Here is a 17,412-nt window from a genome sequence, read left to right on the forward strand (position 1 = left end):
CAAGGCAAATAGCAAATAAAAACAGAAAATGCTGGAAACACTCAGCAGGTCAGGCAGCATCTGTGGAGAGAGAGAAACAGAGTTAACGTTTCAGGGCGATGACCCTTCGTCAGAACTGGAAAAGTTAGAGATTTAACAGTTTTTAAGCAAGGAGAGAGACAGGGAAAGTGGAGGGGAAAGGAATGAACAAAAGGGAATGTCTGTGATGGGGTGGAAGGCGGGAGAGATTAAATGACAAAAAGGGATGACGGTGCGAGGCAAAAGGGGGTGGTAATGGGACAAGAGGGGGTGGGAGGTGTAAATGGTAACAGAATCATTATCAGCTCCTGCTGTCTGATTAAATGGGAGCAGTGGTTATGATCCATGTAATCAGATAGCAATATAGGAACAGTAACATCCACCTGAACTATAGGAACACAGGATTACATAGGATATACAGCACAGAAACAGGCCATTCGGCCCAACCAGTCCATGCCGGCATTTATGCTCCACTCGAGCCGCCTCCAGTCTTTCCTCATCTAACTATCAGCATAACCCTCTATTCCCTTCTCCCTCATATGCTTATCTAGCCTCCCCTTAAATGTATCGATACTATTCGCTTCAACCACTCCCTGTGGTAGCGAGTTCCACATTCTCACCACTCTCTGGGTAAAGAAGTTTCTTCTGAATTCCCTATTGGATTTCTTGGTGACTATCTTATATTGATGCCTATATTGAACAGGCAGACTGAGCCTTGCATGAACATGTCATCTCCAGATGCAATACAGCACTCCCTCGGTACTGCCCAGATTATATGTTCAATCTTGGAGTGTGGATTGAACTGATCATCATCGAACTTTGGAAGGGAGATTGCAACCAAACTGACAATTATTTTTTGATCAGTCTAATTAGCACGGTTGGTAGCGTTCCTTCCCTGGGTCAGAGGGCTGTGGGCTCAGGCTGCACAACACAACAGGAACACATACACTGAGCTGGCACTGAGGGAGTGCAGCATTGTTGAAGATGCTACCTTTCAGGTCAGATGTTGAGCCGAGGCCCATTCAGGTGGACAGTGAAGATCGCAGGGCCGCTATTCGACCAAGGGCAGGAACTTTCCTGGTGGCCGAGCCAACACTCCTCCCTCGACGAATATCAAGCAAAAAAAAAATTGGTCATTCATCTTAATACCATGAGTGGGATCTTGCGGTGTTCTAAATGGCTGCCGTGCTTGCCTACATTACAGTGACTGTGCGGCAAAGTAATTCATTGCAATACGAAGCATTTGCGTGATGCTTTGAGACGTGATAAGGTGCAATATAAACACAAGCCTTGCGATCAATGCTCCCTGTCATTTTCTTTTGGGGCCGTGCGGCACGTTCAAAATTCTGGGCGCGCGCGTTTTTTTTCCCCCAATTTAAAAGCCGGCTCACGGGCTGCGCGGGACCCCCCCCCCCCCCCCGGCCATCCACCGGCCATCCCCCACCCCACGCAGCTCAAAGGGAACATCGCTTGCAATTAACACGCTCTGTGAGGAATGGCACAAAGGCACGTCTGCTGCCTCCCCTCATTTTATCAGTGTGATCAGATTGTCATACGATCACTTGCTTGCCAATCTCCCCATCCCAATTCTGCTTCTCCGCCCCCCCACAAAATAAATTAGCTACTGAGGTGGATGTACACAGGCGAGATGGGGGGAGGTGGTGGGGGGGGGAGCGTTTCAATGGACAATACTCAACCGACAACACACTAGTACGAATTAAAAAAAAAAAATTCTCAGGATGTCAGCATAGCTGGCATTTATTGCCCATCCTTAGTTGCCCTTATACAAGGCAGTGGCTTGCTCGGTCACTTCGGGGGCAGTTTAGGGTCTAACACACGTGGGTGTGGGACTGGAAACACATATAGGCCTAGACCGGGGGAGGACCAATGTTCCCTTTAATTTGCGCGGCGCTCCGAGGGACCCGCGCAACCGGATTTTAAATTGGAAAAAAAAACGCACATGCGTGGCCCCCCAAAAAATTACAGGGAACATTGGTAAGGACAGCAGATTTCCTTCCCTAATAAGGACCATTAGTGAACCAGTTGGGGTTTTTAATGACAATCCAGCAGCTTCATGGTCACTTTAACCAAGACCAGCTTTTTTTGTTTAAATCCAGATTTTTAAAACATTTAGTTTGAAAGCTTATCTAAAATTCACAAACTTCCATGGTGACGTAAGAAAACTACTAGGCACTTGGTCTAAGCGTTAAACAAAGCTTTAATCAACTGTTTCACAACATGGAGGTCTAGTTGTGTCCTTCGCTAGTTCCTGTTAAGAATGTCCTGCGCAAGCTGGGCCCGTGCCCGAGTATTTATACTCTCCCTGGACAACGCCACCCGTAGGCCGCTCAGTATTATTTCATAAGTCTTTCTTTCATGAATGACTGATTCATGTCACATGGTACGATTTGTTCTTTAGGATTATTTGCCCAGGCCCCTCTATTACTGGCCCACTAACATGATAACTATTACACTACCCTATCCCCATGGATTATGAAAGCAGCTTTATTTTCTAATTTAAAAATCCCCCAAAGTACCCAGCATTTAGCTGCCAATCTCAGGACAGCGATTTGAGGTCAGAATGAGATGAAAAGGTTCAACCGATCTAGAAGCAGGCGCGATTCGCCGTTTAGTATTTGGCGTTTACTCACCGTTGGAAGACGCGGAGGACTGCAAAAAAAAAAAAGAGGAAAAAGAATTCAAATTAGGAACGGAGCTTGCGATTTTTAAATTTTCTGTCGAGTCCTTTTCTGTAAGGAACAGAAACTGGAAACAACATCGCCACTTTCAGAGACCAAAATAAAGATTCATTGGCCATTCATCTCATTCCCCTTGGTGGGATCTTGTGTGTTCAAAATGGCTGCACCAGGCCCGTTTCCCAACTGAGGGATGAAGTAGAACCGGTCCACGAGCAATGTATGGAATGGCTCGGATTAACGCCCCCCTTCCCCCCCCCCCCCGCTGCACAAACTTTCGCCCTCCTGCCCTGTAGAGAACAGTTCCTGCCTCCTTCCTGCAGAGGGTTAAGAACATAAGGACATAAGAATTAGGAGCAGGAGTCGGCCACACTGTGACGCAGAGTTTGGAGTGCAAAGCGATCCACTCTACAAGCACCGACATCCTTCATCTTAACAAGCAAACATTCACAAATAAGAAATAGGAGCAGGAGTAGGCAATTCGGCCCCTCAAGCCTGCTCCGCCATTCAATAAGATCATGGCTGATCTTCTACAATTGCACTTTCCCGCGCTATCCCCATATCCCTCAGTATTCAAAAATCTATCGATCTCAGTCTTGAATATACCCAATGACTGAGCCTCCACAGCCCTCTGAGGTAGAGAATTCCAAAGATTCACCACCCTTGGAGTGAAGAAATTCCTCCTCATCTCAGTCTTAAATGGCCGACCCCTTATTCTGAGACTGTGACCCCTGGTTCTAGACTCTCCAGCCAGGGGAAATATCCTCCCTGCATCTACCTTGTCAAGCGCCTTAAGAATTGTGTATATTTCAATGAGATCACCTCTCATTCTTCTAAACGCTAAGGAATATAAGCCTAGTCTATTCAATCCCTCCTCATAGGACAATCCCCTCATCCCAGGAATCAGTCTGGTGAACCTTCAATGCACTCTCTCTGTGACAAGTATATCCTTTCTTAGGTAAGGAGACCAAAACTGTGCACAATACTCCAGGTGTGGTCTCACCAAGGCCCTATATAATTGCAGTAAGACTTTCTTTACTCTTATGCTCCAATCCCTTTTGTAATAAATATGTGGGTTGCTAACCAGATACCAGACCCATGGGACAGGACGTGACTAGGGTTGCCAACCGTCCAGGATTGCCCTGGAGTCTCTGGGAATTAAAGGGTAATCTCCAGGACACTCACTGCGAGCGACACCTTGAAAAGAAAAATCATAGGGCCGTTAAAAAATGTGTGTTTGTGCCATTTTCTTTGAACACTTTTGTTTACTAGTTATAAAAATATTGGAGATTTTTTTTTCAAGGGCGGGGCAGTTGGAAGGAGGAGTTGGCGACCCTAAGTGGGGCTGAAGCAAACCGCTTGCACATTACAGCTGGAGCACTCACCACGCCGAGGAGCTCGCTCCTCATTTCCCCCGTGTATCTGGCTTTCGCTTGGAGGTGGACCGTTTTCGTGGCAGATACCCTCTCCTTCCCGGTCGTCGAAGTCCGCCCGGGAGCTAAAAACTGATTGGCCAGAGCCTTCTCTGTAGGGTTAGGCTGGAAACAAAAAAAGGGTGAAAAAGTTGATCGACAGAATCAAACGCCCATTAACCAGGGACGGGGAGTGAGGAATTGCAAATTGTGCCTGACACCGTTGGTATCTATTGGCCAGGACACCGGGGGAGAACTCTTTGAAACAGTGCCGTGGGGATCTTTTACATCCACCGGAGAGGGCAGACGGAGCCTCAGTTTAACTTCTTTTGGGATTAAGAACCACTTGAACGCACTTGCCATACAGCAGCTGTGTGTGCTTTCAGCCCTCTCCGTAAATACTGCCTCCAGTAAAGTGTCATCCTTGAAGATCAATAAGCGGGAGGTCCCATTCCCAGGGCACGAAACCAGTGCCACTGCAGTGGATTCACTGGAAGAAGCTGGTCCGGCACACCAGATATAAAACATTCGGTATAGCTCTCTCACGCGCTGTATGTATAGATGTCTCTTCCTTTGAGTAAACAGGGCAAACATCTACTTATTGCACCCCAGGGAGAGGGAATATATCGGCCGTTCCTTCATCGTCGCTGGGTCAAAATCCTGGAACTCCCTCCCTAACAGCACTGTGGGAGCACCTTCACCACACGGACTGCAGCGGTTCAAGGCGGCGGCTCACCACCACCTTCTCGAGGGCAATTAGGGACGGGCAATAAATGCTGGCCTTGCCCACATCCCGCAAAGGAATAAAAACAAACCCAGGAGAGAAAGTACTGAAAACAAAGAAGAAATGACAAGCAAATCGTCCCTACCAGTTTCTCAGCCTCCAAAAGCCCTTTCAAGAACTCCACTTTGCGGGAATATTCATTTAGAACCTCAGGGGCTGGTTTGCTGCGAGGAACAGAAACATGAAACATCATTACCTTCAGAGCCCCAAAACAACAACTCGCATTTATATAGCGCCTTTAATGTAGTAAAACGTCCCAAGGTGCTTCACAGGAGCGTTATCAAACAAAATTTGACACCGAGCCACAAAAGGAACAGGCAGTAACACCTCCTCCACACTGATCCTGAACACGGGAGCTCCCCAGGGTTGTGTGCTCAGCCCCCTTCTGTACTCCCTGTTTACTCACGACTGCGTGGCCACGCACAACTCCAACATCAAGTTTGCTGATGACACTACTGTTGTAGGCCTGATCACAGATGGTGACGAGACAGGCTATAGGGAGGAGGTAAGAGCCCTAGGAGAATGGTGCAAGTACAACCTCTCCCTCAACATCAGCAAAACAAAGGAGATGATCGTGGACTACAGGAAGCGGCAGGGGGAGGGACACACCCCAATCTACATCGAAGGGGCTGAGGTGGAGAGGGTCAGCAGCTTCAAATTCCTGGGTGTATTCATTACGGAGGACTTAACGTGGTCCCATCACATCGACGTCGTAACCAAGAAGGCATGCCAACGCCTGTTCTTCCTCAAGAGACTGAAGAAATTTGGAATGGCCCCCCAGATTCTCACCAACTTCTACCGGTGCACCATCGAGAGTATCCTGTCCGGCTGCATCACTACCTGGTATGGCAACTGCACCGCCACAGACCGCAAGGCTCTACAGGTGGTGGTGAAAGCTGCACAACATACCATAGGAATTAAACTATCTGCTGTGCAGGATATCTACCCCGAGAGGTGCTGGGGGAAGGCCCTGAGAATCATCAAAGACGCGAGCCACCCCAGCCACAACCTTTTCGCCCTGCTCCCGTCCGGTAAGAGATACCAAAGCATATGCAGGTGCAGCAGGTGATCAGGAAGGCCAATGGAATCTTGGCTTTTATTGCAAGGGGGATGGAGTATAAAAACAGGGAAGTCTTGCTGCAGTTATACAGGGTATTGGGGAGGCCACACCTGGAATACTGCGTGCAGTTTTGGTTTCCATATTTAAGAAAAGATATACTTGCTCTCGAGGCGGTTCAGAGAAGGTTCACTCGGTTGATTCCAGAGATGAGGGGGTTGACGTATGAGGAAAGGTTGAGTAGGTTGGGACTCTACTCATTGGAGTTCAGAAGAATGAGAGGCGATCTTACCGAAACATAAGATTGTGAGGGGGCTTGATCGGGTGGATGCGGTGAGGATGTTTCCACTGATGGGTGAGATTAGAACTAGGGGGCATAATCTTAGAATAAGGGGCTGCCCTTTCAAAACTGAGATGAGGAGAAACTTCTTCACTCAGAGGGTAGTAAATCTATGGAATTTGCTACCCGAGAGAGCTGTGGAAGCTGCAACATTAAATAAATTTAAAATGGAGATAGACATTTTCCTAGCAGATAAGGGAATTAGGGGTTACGGGGAGAGGGCAGGGAAGTGGACGTGAGTCTAGATTCAGATCAGCCATGATCCTATTGAATGGCGGAGCAGGCACGAGGGGCCGTATGGCCTACTCCTGCTCCTATTTCTTATGTTCTTATACGGTCTCGTACCAGCAGGTTTCGAAACAGCTTCTACCCCCAGGCCATAAGACTCATGAACGAATAATTTATTATTTATTATTGTGTTTTTATTTATTATTACTGTATTTCTATTAGTATTTTTATCATTGCTATGCCATATTTATTCCAATGTTGGGAGGACTCGTAAAAATCAACATTTCATTGTGCAGTACACACATTTGCTGCATATATGACAAATAAAATTGAATTGAATTGAATTGAATTGAGGAGAAATTAGGGCAGATGACCAAAAGCTTGGTCAAAGAGGTAGGTTTTAAGGATCGTCTTAAAGTGCGAGGCGGAGAGGTTTAGGGAGGGAATTCCAGAACGTAGGGTCTCGGCAGTTGAAGGCGCGGCCGCCAATGGTGAAGCAATTTAAAAATTGAGGATGCGCAAGAGGCCAGAATTGGAGGAGCGCTGAGATCTCACGGGTTGTGGGGCTGGAGGAGATTACAGAGGTAGGGAGGGGGACGAGGCCATGGAGGGATTTGAAAAGAAGGATGAGAATTTTTTTTAAAAAAGTTGAGTGATTGCCGGACCGGGAGCCAATGTAGGTCAGCGAGCACAGGGGTGATGGGTGGACGGGACTTGGTGCGAGTTAGGAAACGGAGCAGCAGAGTTTTGGATGAGCACAAGTTTCTGGAGGGTGGAAGATGGGAAGACAGCCAGGAGTGTGTTGGAAGAGTCAATTCTATAGGTAACAAAGACAGGCATGGATGAGGGCACACGCTCAACTGACTATCACTCCAAAAATCACTGCACGATTCCAGGGAGTTAGTTTCCACTCACTCTGGTGACACAGAACTCCTGACCCAAGAATTGTGCTGATCCGATTACTGTGCCCTTCCACTCCAGTCCAAGCTAAGAAAGTAAAGGAGAACCATTTTATATCAAATAAAAAAGAACTTGCATTTATATAGCACATTGCACGGGGCTCAGGACGTCCCAAAGTGCTTTTACAGCCAATGAAGTATATTTGATGTGCATTCGCTGTTTTAACGTAGGGAAACGCGGCCACCAATTTGCGCACAGCCAGGTCCCAGAAACAACGATAAAATAAAATGACCAAATCATCTGTTTTTGGTGTTGATGGAGGGATCAATATTTGGCCAGGATAGCGGGGAGAACTCTCCTGCTCTTCTTTGAACAGATGTAAGAAGTCACACAACACCAGGTTATAGTCCAACAGCTTTATTTGAAATCACAAGCTTTCGGAGCGCTGCTCCTTCGTCAGGTGACGTGGAGAAATGCATAAAGACACAGCTTATATAGTCAGAGAATCATGTCAGATGTTTACAGGTAATCTTTCCAACTGCCATTTGTCACACCTCGGCAGAGAGATAATCACAGCAGTCAAAGGTGTGAATGGTGTCCAAACAGGTCAGTCAGGGAAACATTACATCAAAGAACAATGAGGTGGGGTCACAAGGGGTCAAATATTGCAGATGCTGGGGTCTGTATGAAAAACAAAAAAAGACAAAAAACATTTTTTTTGGCTGGAAATCACAGCAGGTCCGGCCGCATCTGTGTAGAGAGAACAAGCCAATGTCGACTCGAGTCTGGATGACCCTGCGTCAGGTGGGGTTACATGTAGCGTGACATGAACCCAAGATCTCTGTTGAGGCCGTCCTCATGGGTGCGGAACTTGGCTATCAGTTTCTGCTCTACGATTTTGCGTTGTCGTGTGTCTCGAAGGCCGCCTTGGAGAATGCTTACCCGAAGATCGGAGGCTGAATGTCCTTGACTGCTGAAGTGTTCGCCGACTGGGAGGGAACACTCCTGCCTGGTGATTGTTGCACGGTGTCCGTTCATCCGTTGTCGCAGTGTCTGCATGGTCTCGCCGATGTACCATGCTCCGGGGCATCCTTTCCTGCAACGTATGAGGTAGACAACGTTGGCCAAGTCACATGAGTATGTACCATGTACCTGGTGGGTGGTGTCCTCACGTGTGATGATGGTATCACCAGGCAGGAGTGTTCCCTCCCAGTCGGCGAACACTTCAGCACAGAGGTATAGTTACTAAGGTACGAGAGCCCCTTGCACGGCCACAGATCCAGGCGTCCCTGTTGCATGGCAACAGGTGCAGGAACCCCGGTTACACGGCCACTAATATGAAGTAAAACTTACCTGAACCTACTCCTGAATTTTGCCGGTTAAGAGAGATTTCCGGTTATTTAGGTGCCGGTAAAGAGAGAGTTTCCTGTACTTACATTTAAGTAGCACAGCTACTTCACACAATGGATCGCTTTTGAAGTGCAGCGACTATTGGTACATAGCCGTACTTAGAATGTTACAGCACAGAGAGACACCATTTGGCCCACCGTGCCTTTGAAAGAGCTACCCAATCAGTCTCACTCCCTGCTCTTTCCCCATAGCCCTGCAAATTCTTCCTCTTGAAGTACATCTCCAATTCCAGCGACTACGAGACACTTGATCTCTTCTTGGTGTGGGAAAGGTACCAATCACTACGGGAATGGTAGCACAGTGGTTATGTTACTGACTAGTAATCCAGAGGCCTGGACTAATAGACGAGATCAAATCCCACCATGGCAGCTGGGGAATTTAAATTCAATTAAATAAATCTGGAATTAAAAAAACCCACTAGTATCAGTAATGATTGTCATAATAACCCATCTGGTTTACTAATGTCCTTTTCCTGAAGGAAATCCTTTCGGGAAGCAAGTCACTCAGTTGTACCAAACCGCTGTGACAAAGTACCTTCAGCACTCGGACTGCAGCAGTTCAAGAAGGTGGCTCACCGCCACTTTCTCGAGGGCATTTAGGGATGGGCAATAATTGCTGGCCTTGCCAGCGACGCCCACATCCCCGTGAATGAATTAAAACAAAATTAATACTAGGGGCATCCAATCTTTTGTCTTGTCGGCTTCATGGGTGTGGTGCACAGATCCTCAGGGACCAGGTGTACAGCTTGAATTCAGATTCCCATTAATATGCTTAACTCTCAAGCCGCTGATACCAACAGGTCTTGGTGTTCTGATTTATCCGCTAATGCGGTGGGAGTGCCAAGAACAGTCCGCTCCAAACAGCAGGCCCACTCATTTAAGAACAGGACACATCAGCGCGCATGAATAAAAGCACAAATAGGACCGAGTTGCCGAGACTCCCAGGGCCGATTGCCAGGGAGGTCGGAGGTCACATGGGGCCCCCGAGGACCAAATGCCAGATAGAAAATAATTCACTGCAAAAAGCCTATTCCAAAGTTAACTGTAAATTTGTGAACAGGGTAGGGAACAAAAAAAGTGAGAGAGGGCCAAGTCCACCAATAAAATTGGCGGAACACCTCCGTTCAGTCCGTAAGGGTGACCCCGAGCTTCCGGTCGCCTGTCATTTCAATTCACCGCCCCACTCCCACTCAGACCTCACCGTCTGCGGCCTCCTACATTGTTCCACGGAAGCTCAGCATAAACTCGAGGAACAGCACCTCATCTTCCGATTAGGCACTTTACAGCCTTCCGGACTCAATATCGAGTTCAGCAATTTCAGATCATAACCTCGGTCCCTATTATTATATTTTTATCCACACTTTTGGTTTGTGCCTTTTCCTTCTTTTTTCTCTCTCCCACACGGCAGCTGTCTCTCACTCTGCCAGCGCATTTCACACTTCATCCAGAGCCATTGTTTGTTTCTTTACCTGTCCTATTACCATCTCGTCTCACCTTGAATATCTCTTAATGTCTCTTCTTTCATCCCCTCCCCCATTTCCCAGCCCCCAAACTGCCTTTTAATCTTTTTATTTCCTGCCTTTTCATCTCGGTTCTGTAGAAGAGTTTCGACCCGAAACGTTAACTCTGTTTCTCTCTCCACGGATGTTGCCTGGCCTGCTGAGTTTTTCCAGCGTTTTCTGTTGTTATTTCGGATTTCCAACATCCGCAGTATTTTGCTATCGTATCCACCAATAAAATGTTCATTTATTTAAAAGCTTGGAGAGGGAGAGAAGCCTAGGGTGCTCCTTGCGGGATTGTCCGGGATCTACCAGTGCTTTGACTTTTTGCAGCGATTCTTTCCTTTTCCAGTTTCTGCCCCAACAAAGAGTCTCCGCTTGAAGCATTGTAGACGCTGATGTAATTCCACTTTAAAAAAAAAAAGTGTCTTGCGGCACCTTGTCAGGCCTCTCGGAAACCTGTCAAAAGCACTACACGTACAGGGAACGACTTGCAAGTGCTGTGGATTGAACAGGCAAATGCAGCAGCTGTTTTTTTTTTGCACTGCAAGATTCCACACCCAGCAACGTGACGAATGACCAGTTAATCAGTTTGTTGATTGGCAGCCTGTAAATCGGGCAGACCGCGTTCTTTTCGAATATCTTTACCATCCACCTGAACCACCGGGAGAGAGAGAGACGGGACCTCGGCTCAATGTCCCACCGGACAGAGCGGCACTCCCTCAGCACAGTGCCCACCAATTACAACGTTCACGCTTAGCACGGGCAGCCATCTATATCGGGCAAACGGCGCTAACCATTTGCCGTCACCATAGGTGCCAATTACAAAGGCTCTGCTAATAACCAATATTCCCTTTAAGCTGTGTGGCGACAAATAGGAAAAACGGCACTCGCGCGGTATTTTGAATGGGCCGCGCAGTCCCTTAAAAAAAAATTAAAGGGAACATTGTTTATAATGTATTAAGCTTACAGACTATTTTGGGCAGTTCAATAACCACCATCAACAAGGCACAAGTCAGGAGTGCGATGGAATACTCTCCACTTGCCTGGATGAGTGCAGCTCCAACAACACTCAAGAAGCTCGACACCATCCAGGACAAAGCAGCCCGCATGATTGGCACCCCATCCACCACCTTAAACATTCACTCCCACCACCAGTGCACCGTGGCTGCAGTGTGTACCATCTACAAGATACACTGCAGCAACTCGCCAAGGCTTCTTTGGCAGCACCTCCCAAACCCGCGACCTCTTCCACCTAGAAGGACAAGGGCAGCAGGCGCATGGGAACACCACCACCTCCAAGTTCCCCTCCAAGTCACACACCATCCTGACTTGGAAGTATATCGTCGATCCTTCATCGTCGCTAGGTCAAAATCCTAGAACTCCCTCCCGAACAGCACTGTGGGAGCACCTTCACCACACGGACTGCAGCGGTTCAAGAAGGCGGCTCACCACCACCTTCTCAAGGGCAATTAGGGATGGGCTAGAAATGCTGGCCTTGCCAGCGACGCCCAGATCCCATAAGCGAATTTAAAAAAGTGATTACCCATTTAAAAGGTTCTGGCGATTTCAGGTAATGTAGGGTCTTTAAGCAGTTTCAATCAGCTGTTCGTACCTGGTTAAAGTGCAATGACCTTTAGTGAGATTCCGGATGCAACTGACCATGATTAGGAGGCGATCGCTGTGGAGACTTCCTAGTTTTTTAAAAAATATGTTGGTTACTTCACTTTTTGGTTCTACCATCAATCGCATACAGCGGGAAAATCGCGGTAACACGAACACGCCTGCTATAAGCAGTGGGGCCTGTACGGCAGTAACAGTCTCAGCCGAGATTAGGTCTCAAGTCTCTGGAGCCATGGCTTGTACCCACAACCTCCTGACTCAGAGTGCTACCAATTTTGTATTTGCAATTTTTAAATTTTTTTTTTATAAACCTATTGGTTTTGTACATCTACTGCTTACAGCATTCACATTGCTACAAGAAAATATAACTCAGGAAGCCTCTGGACCGACAAAGGCTGCAGCTGAAACAATCCAAAGGATTCCCCTACCTGACGTGCTTCTTCAATTCACCCAGCATTTCCTGAAGAGCGTCTACGTACTGGAGGAAACCACAAAAAGCAGCCATTAGCAGCAAGCAACTACACTGGAAAACATCATCTTAACCTGGTTTCATTCAAGGTTTCGATTCCACTTTGAAGCTAAACACAGATTCTCATGAATTCAGTATTCACGGGAACAGTAATGGTCATTATTGCAAGGGGGTTGGAGTATAAGAGTGAGGAAATCTTACTACAATTGTACAGGGCCTTGGTGAGACCACACCTGGAGTACTGTGCACAGTTTTGGTCTCCTTATCTGAGGAAGGAGATACTTGTCTTGGAGGTGGTGCAATGAAGGTTCGCTGGATTGGCCCCTGGGATGAAAGGGCTGCCCTATGAGGAGAGATTGAGCCTATACTCTCTGGAGTTTAGAAGAATGGGAGGTGATCTCATTGAAACATAAGATTCTGAGGGCGATTGACAGGGTAGATGCTGAGAGGTTGTTGCCCTTGGCTGGAGAGTCTACAGCTAGGGGGCACAGTCTCAGGATAAGGGGTCGGCCATTTCCGACTGAGATGAGGAGGAATTTCTTCACTCAGAGGGTGGGGAATCTTTGGAATTCTCTGCCCCAAAGGGCTGTGGGTGCTCAGCCGTTGAGTAGATCCAAGACTGAGATCGATAGATTTTTGGACTCGAGGGGAATAAAGGGATATCGGGATAGTGCAGGGAAGTGGAGTTAAGGTCGAAGATCAGCCATGATCTTATTGAATGGCGGAGCAGGCTCAAGGGGCCGTATGGCCGACTCCTGCTCCTAATTCGTATGCTCCTATGTTTGAAGAAGATGAAATCACAATATAATGATGCATCCAAATCGCTGCACTGGATGACTCGGACCCTGGGTGCAGGATGACGAACCACATGCAGCAAGTGGGTGGAGGATGCCAGTGGTGACCAGTTTATACAGCACCATATCACTTCCTCAGGGCATCCCAAAGCACTTCACAAGCAATGAATTACTGCCGAAGTGCAGTCACTGTTGTGATGGAGGCAAACACAGCAATCATTTGTACACAGCAAGGTCCACAAACAGCAAACGAGATGAATGGCCGGTGAATCGATTTTTGGCGGTGTTGGTTCAGGGATGAATGATGGCCAGGGCACCGGGGGAACGCCCATGTTCTTACCCAAATAGTGGCGGTGGGATCTTTTACATCCAACTGAATGGGCAGGCGGGGCCTCGGTTTAACGTCTCATCCGAAAGACACCTCCCTCAGCACTGCACTGGAGCGTCAGCCTGGATTATGTGCTGAAGGCCTGGAATGGGGCTTGAACCATGACCTCCTGACTCAGAGGCAAGCGTACCACCACTGAGCCAGGGCTGGCATTTAGAATATGTTCACCGGACATCTCAGCTGATCTGCTCAAGAGGGAGATACAAATCATCCTCATCGTGGAGGAGCCAAACTTCTTCTTCTGCTTAGGCAGTCCCTCGGAACAGAGGATGACTTGCTTCCACATTAAAATGAGTTCGCAGGTGACTGATGAGTCCAATGCGGGACCTACAGTCTCTGTCACAGGTGGGGCAGATGGTGGTTGAAGGGGCAAGTGGGTGGGGTGCTTGGGTTGACGTGCGCTCCTTGCGCTGCCTGCGCTTGGCTTCCGCTTGCTCCCCGCGAAGAGACGCGAGGTGTTCGGCACCTTCCCGGATGCTTCTCCTCCACTCTGTGCGGTCCTGGGCCAGGGATTCCCAGGTGTCGGTGGGGATGTTACACTTTTTCAAGGAGGCTTTGAGGGTGTCCTTGAAGCGTTTCCTCTGCCCACTTGGGGCTCTCTTGCCGTGCCGGAGCTCCAAGTAGAGCGCTTGTTTTGGGAGTCTTGTATCGGGCACGCGGGCAATGTGACCCGTCCATCGGAGCTGATTGAGCGTGGTCAAAGCTTCGATGCTGGGGATGTTGGCCTGAGCAAGAACACTGACATTGGTGCGCCTATCCTGCCAATGGATTTGCAGGATCTTGCGGAGGCAGCATTGGTGGTACCTCTCCAGTGCTTTGAGGTGCCTGCTGTACATGGTCCATGTCTCTGAGGCATACAGGAGGGCGGGTATCACTGCTGCTCTGTAGACCATGAGATTGGTTCTGGGTTTGAGGTCCTGGTCTTCAAACACTCTCTTCCTCAGGCGACCAAAGGCTGCACTGTAACAGGACCATATATGGGGGCAGTACAGGAAGGAATCAGGAAGGAATCATTCGGTCCTTGGGAGTTGGAGCAATGTCACTTCAGTGTAGAAACACCAGCTCAATTTCAGTGCCCCAGAGAGTGTCTGTTGAATCACATTTGTTCCATTTTCATTAACAAAAATTCCTTTATCTTCTTCAATGAATCGCACCATGTCTCCCCTCAGTTCCTACTTAACACTTGCCCAAGTCGTGGAGGTGAAACAGTGCCTTATTTACTACTAACCTGCACCTATCAGATCCTGTTACTACTCCCCAGGTAAGAAATTCAAGGATAAAGTTCTTGGTTTTTAACATTTAAAAAAAAAACTAAAACTTATGGTCAGTTCTTTAGTCAGGGAATTGGCTGGGATGGTGCAACCCACTGAAAATGGACATGGGTCACGGACGTCACTATCTTAACCCATTAATGAATGTGATGCAGGGAATGGCCCCCCCAGACAGTTCCCCCACACTCACTTCCCCCTCTTGAAGTCAGGTCTTGAAGCTACCCAAGGCCACCCATGGTCATGTTACTTTACCTACAGCCAAAAGTTATGCACAACAACCTGAAGGAAAATAATTTGCAGGGCTGCGGGGGGGGGGGGGGGGGGGGAGTGGGACTAACTGAAGTGCTCTTGCAGAGAGCCGGCACGGGCTCAATGGGCCGAATGGCCTCCTTCTGTGCAGTAATCATTCTATGATTCTACAATTTGTAGAACTAATGCGCAGAACCCTTGAAGGATCAGGATAGCCATCAGCGTTAAAGGGACATAATGTCTCAATAGGTACAGCTGAATATTGAGTTATTAATTTATTCACAGGATGTGGGCATTTATTGCCCATCCCTACTGTGAGTTCCACAATCAATCTAGAAATCCATGCTTCTCCTACTTACAATCTCTTGTGATGTGGAGACTTTAGTTTGCAAGGTCTTCAATGAATTTTCATCAACAAACAGGAACAGGAGGAGGCCATTTAGCTCCTCCCGAGCCGGTTCTGCCATTCAATGTGATCATGGCTGATCTGCGACCCAACTCCATATACCCGCCTTTGCCCCATGTCCCTTAATGCCTTTGGTTAACGAAAATCTATCAATCTCAGATTTAAAATTAACAATTGATCTAGCATCAATTGTCATTTGCGGAAGAGAGTTCCAAACCCTTTGTGTGTAGAGAAACTTTGTAACTCCAGCCACAACCCCACAGCTCTCTGTCCCACCCTGCGACCTGTCCGGGTTTGGACTCGACAACAGGTGGCGAGACAGTTCAGGAGACGGTTCAGGTCTGACGAAAGTTCACCGACCTGAAACGTTAACTCTGTTTCTCTCTCCACAGATGCTGCCTGACCTGCTGAGTGTTTCCCAGTTTATATTTCAGGAGATGGGAACTTCAGATACCCACTCCACAGAGCCACCTAGTGGCCCAGAGGCTCCAATTACACCGTGACAGTTGACATAGGAACATTGAATGGGATTTTTATTGACAGGAAAACAAACTTGACCAAGAATAGTGACAAATGTTTGGGGGCAGAAAAGTCTCACTCAATGCCGGATTTTCCAGCAATATTCGGATATTAGTGTCAGAGAGATAGTTCAGGGGCAGCTCCAGAACAACCCCGGTGACGTGGCCCCCGCCTCAGGCCCAATATTTATCCCCAGCCCCCAGCCCTCGCGGCACCTCTGTCTTGCCCATACCTTATCCAGCCGCCAGTCCTTTTCTTCCCTTTTATCCGCCGCCATCGACTCGCATCGCACCAGCAGCCGCAAGAAATTCTTCTCCAGCCTGGAGGCCGCCATCTTTGCGCCGACGCCGGCGCGACGCAATTTCCGGAGGCGGGGCGAAAGCGCCATCTTTACTGCTGGCAAAAAAAGAACAACGAGAGCCGCAGGGAAAGGGGGGCAAGATGGACCTCATTCTGTGAGTGATCTGTAAACCCAACAGCGCCGCCTAGGGGCCAGAGCTGTCAGGTGCACTTTTGAACATCAAAAGGCCCATGTGTTACATGAAATTTTAATGCACTACATTATCATTAAGTTGATAGCAAAATACTGCAGATGCTGGAAATCCGAAATAACAACAGAAAATGCTGGAAAAACTCAGCAGGCCAGGCAACATCAGTGGAGAGAGAAATAGAGTCAACGTTTCAGGTCGAAACCCTTCAGAACTGAGGATAAAAAAGGCAGGAAATGAAACAGATTAAAAGGCAGTTTGGGGGCTGGGAAATGGGGGAGGGGATAAAAGAAGAGACATTAAGAGATATTCAAGGTGAGACGAGATGGTAATAGGACAGGTAAAGAAACAGACAATGGCTCTAGATGAAGTGTGAAATGCGCTGGCAGAGTGAGAGACAGCTGCCGTGTGGGAGAGAGAGGAAAAAAAAGGAAAAGTCACAAACCAAAAGTATGGATAAAAAATATAATAGGGGCCGAGGTTATGATCTGAAGTTGTTGAACTCGATATTGAGTCCGGAAGGCTGTAAAGTGCCTAATCGGAAGATGAGGTGCTGTTCCTCGAGCTTACGCTGAGCTTCCGTGGAACAATGCAAGAGGTCTGAGTGGGAATGGAACGGTGAATTGAAATGACAGGCGACCGGAAGCTCGGGGTCACCCTTACGGACTGAACGGAGGTGTTCCGCAAAGCGGTCACCCAATCTGCGTTTGTTCTCCCCAATGTAGAGGAGACCACATCGTGAGCAGCGAATACAGTATACTAGATTGCAAGAAGCACAAGTAAATCACTGTTTCACCTGGAAGGGGTGTTTGGGGCCCTGGACAGTGGGAAGGGGGGAGGTATATGGGCAGGTGTTGCATCT

General features: G+C 48.0%; 1 protein-coding gene across 2 annotated transcripts in view; it reads right to left on the reverse strand.

Moving 5' to 3' along the window:
• use1 (unconventional SNARE in the ER 1 homolog (S. cerevisiae)) overlaps positions 1-16,447 on the reverse strand; it is a 33,114-nt gene extending 16,667 nt beyond the window's left edge. The window contains exons 1-6 of one of the 2 annotated variants that reach the window (XM_086004464.1): positions 16,295-16,447; positions 12,395-12,444; positions 11,959-12,037; positions 4,996-5,074; positions 4,100-4,252; positions 2,670-2,688 (exon numbers count right to left, since the gene is read on the reverse strand). In XM_086004464.1, coding sequence (XP_085860590.1) covers positions 2,670-2,688; positions 4,100-4,252; positions 4,996-5,074; positions 11,959-12,008 — 301 coding nt within the window. In that variant the 5' untranslated portion in view covers positions 12,009-12,037; positions 12,395-12,444; positions 16,295-16,447. The remainder of the gene's footprint in view (positions 1-2,669; positions 2,689-4,099; positions 4,253-4,995; positions 5,075-11,958; positions 12,038-12,394; positions 12,445-16,294) is intronic. The other variant, XM_086004463.1, reaches the window with a different exon arrangement.
• Positions 16,448-17,412: the final 965 nt, after the last annotated feature.

This window comes from Somniosus microcephalus, chromosome 13 (assembly GCF_052327205.1).
Source record: "Somniosus microcephalus isolate GS21.2 chromosome 13, FLI_Smic_1.0, whole genome shotgun sequence".
Taxonomy (NCBI): Eukaryota; Metazoa; Chordata; class Chondrichthyes; order Squaliformes; family Somniosidae; genus Somniosus; species Somniosus microcephalus.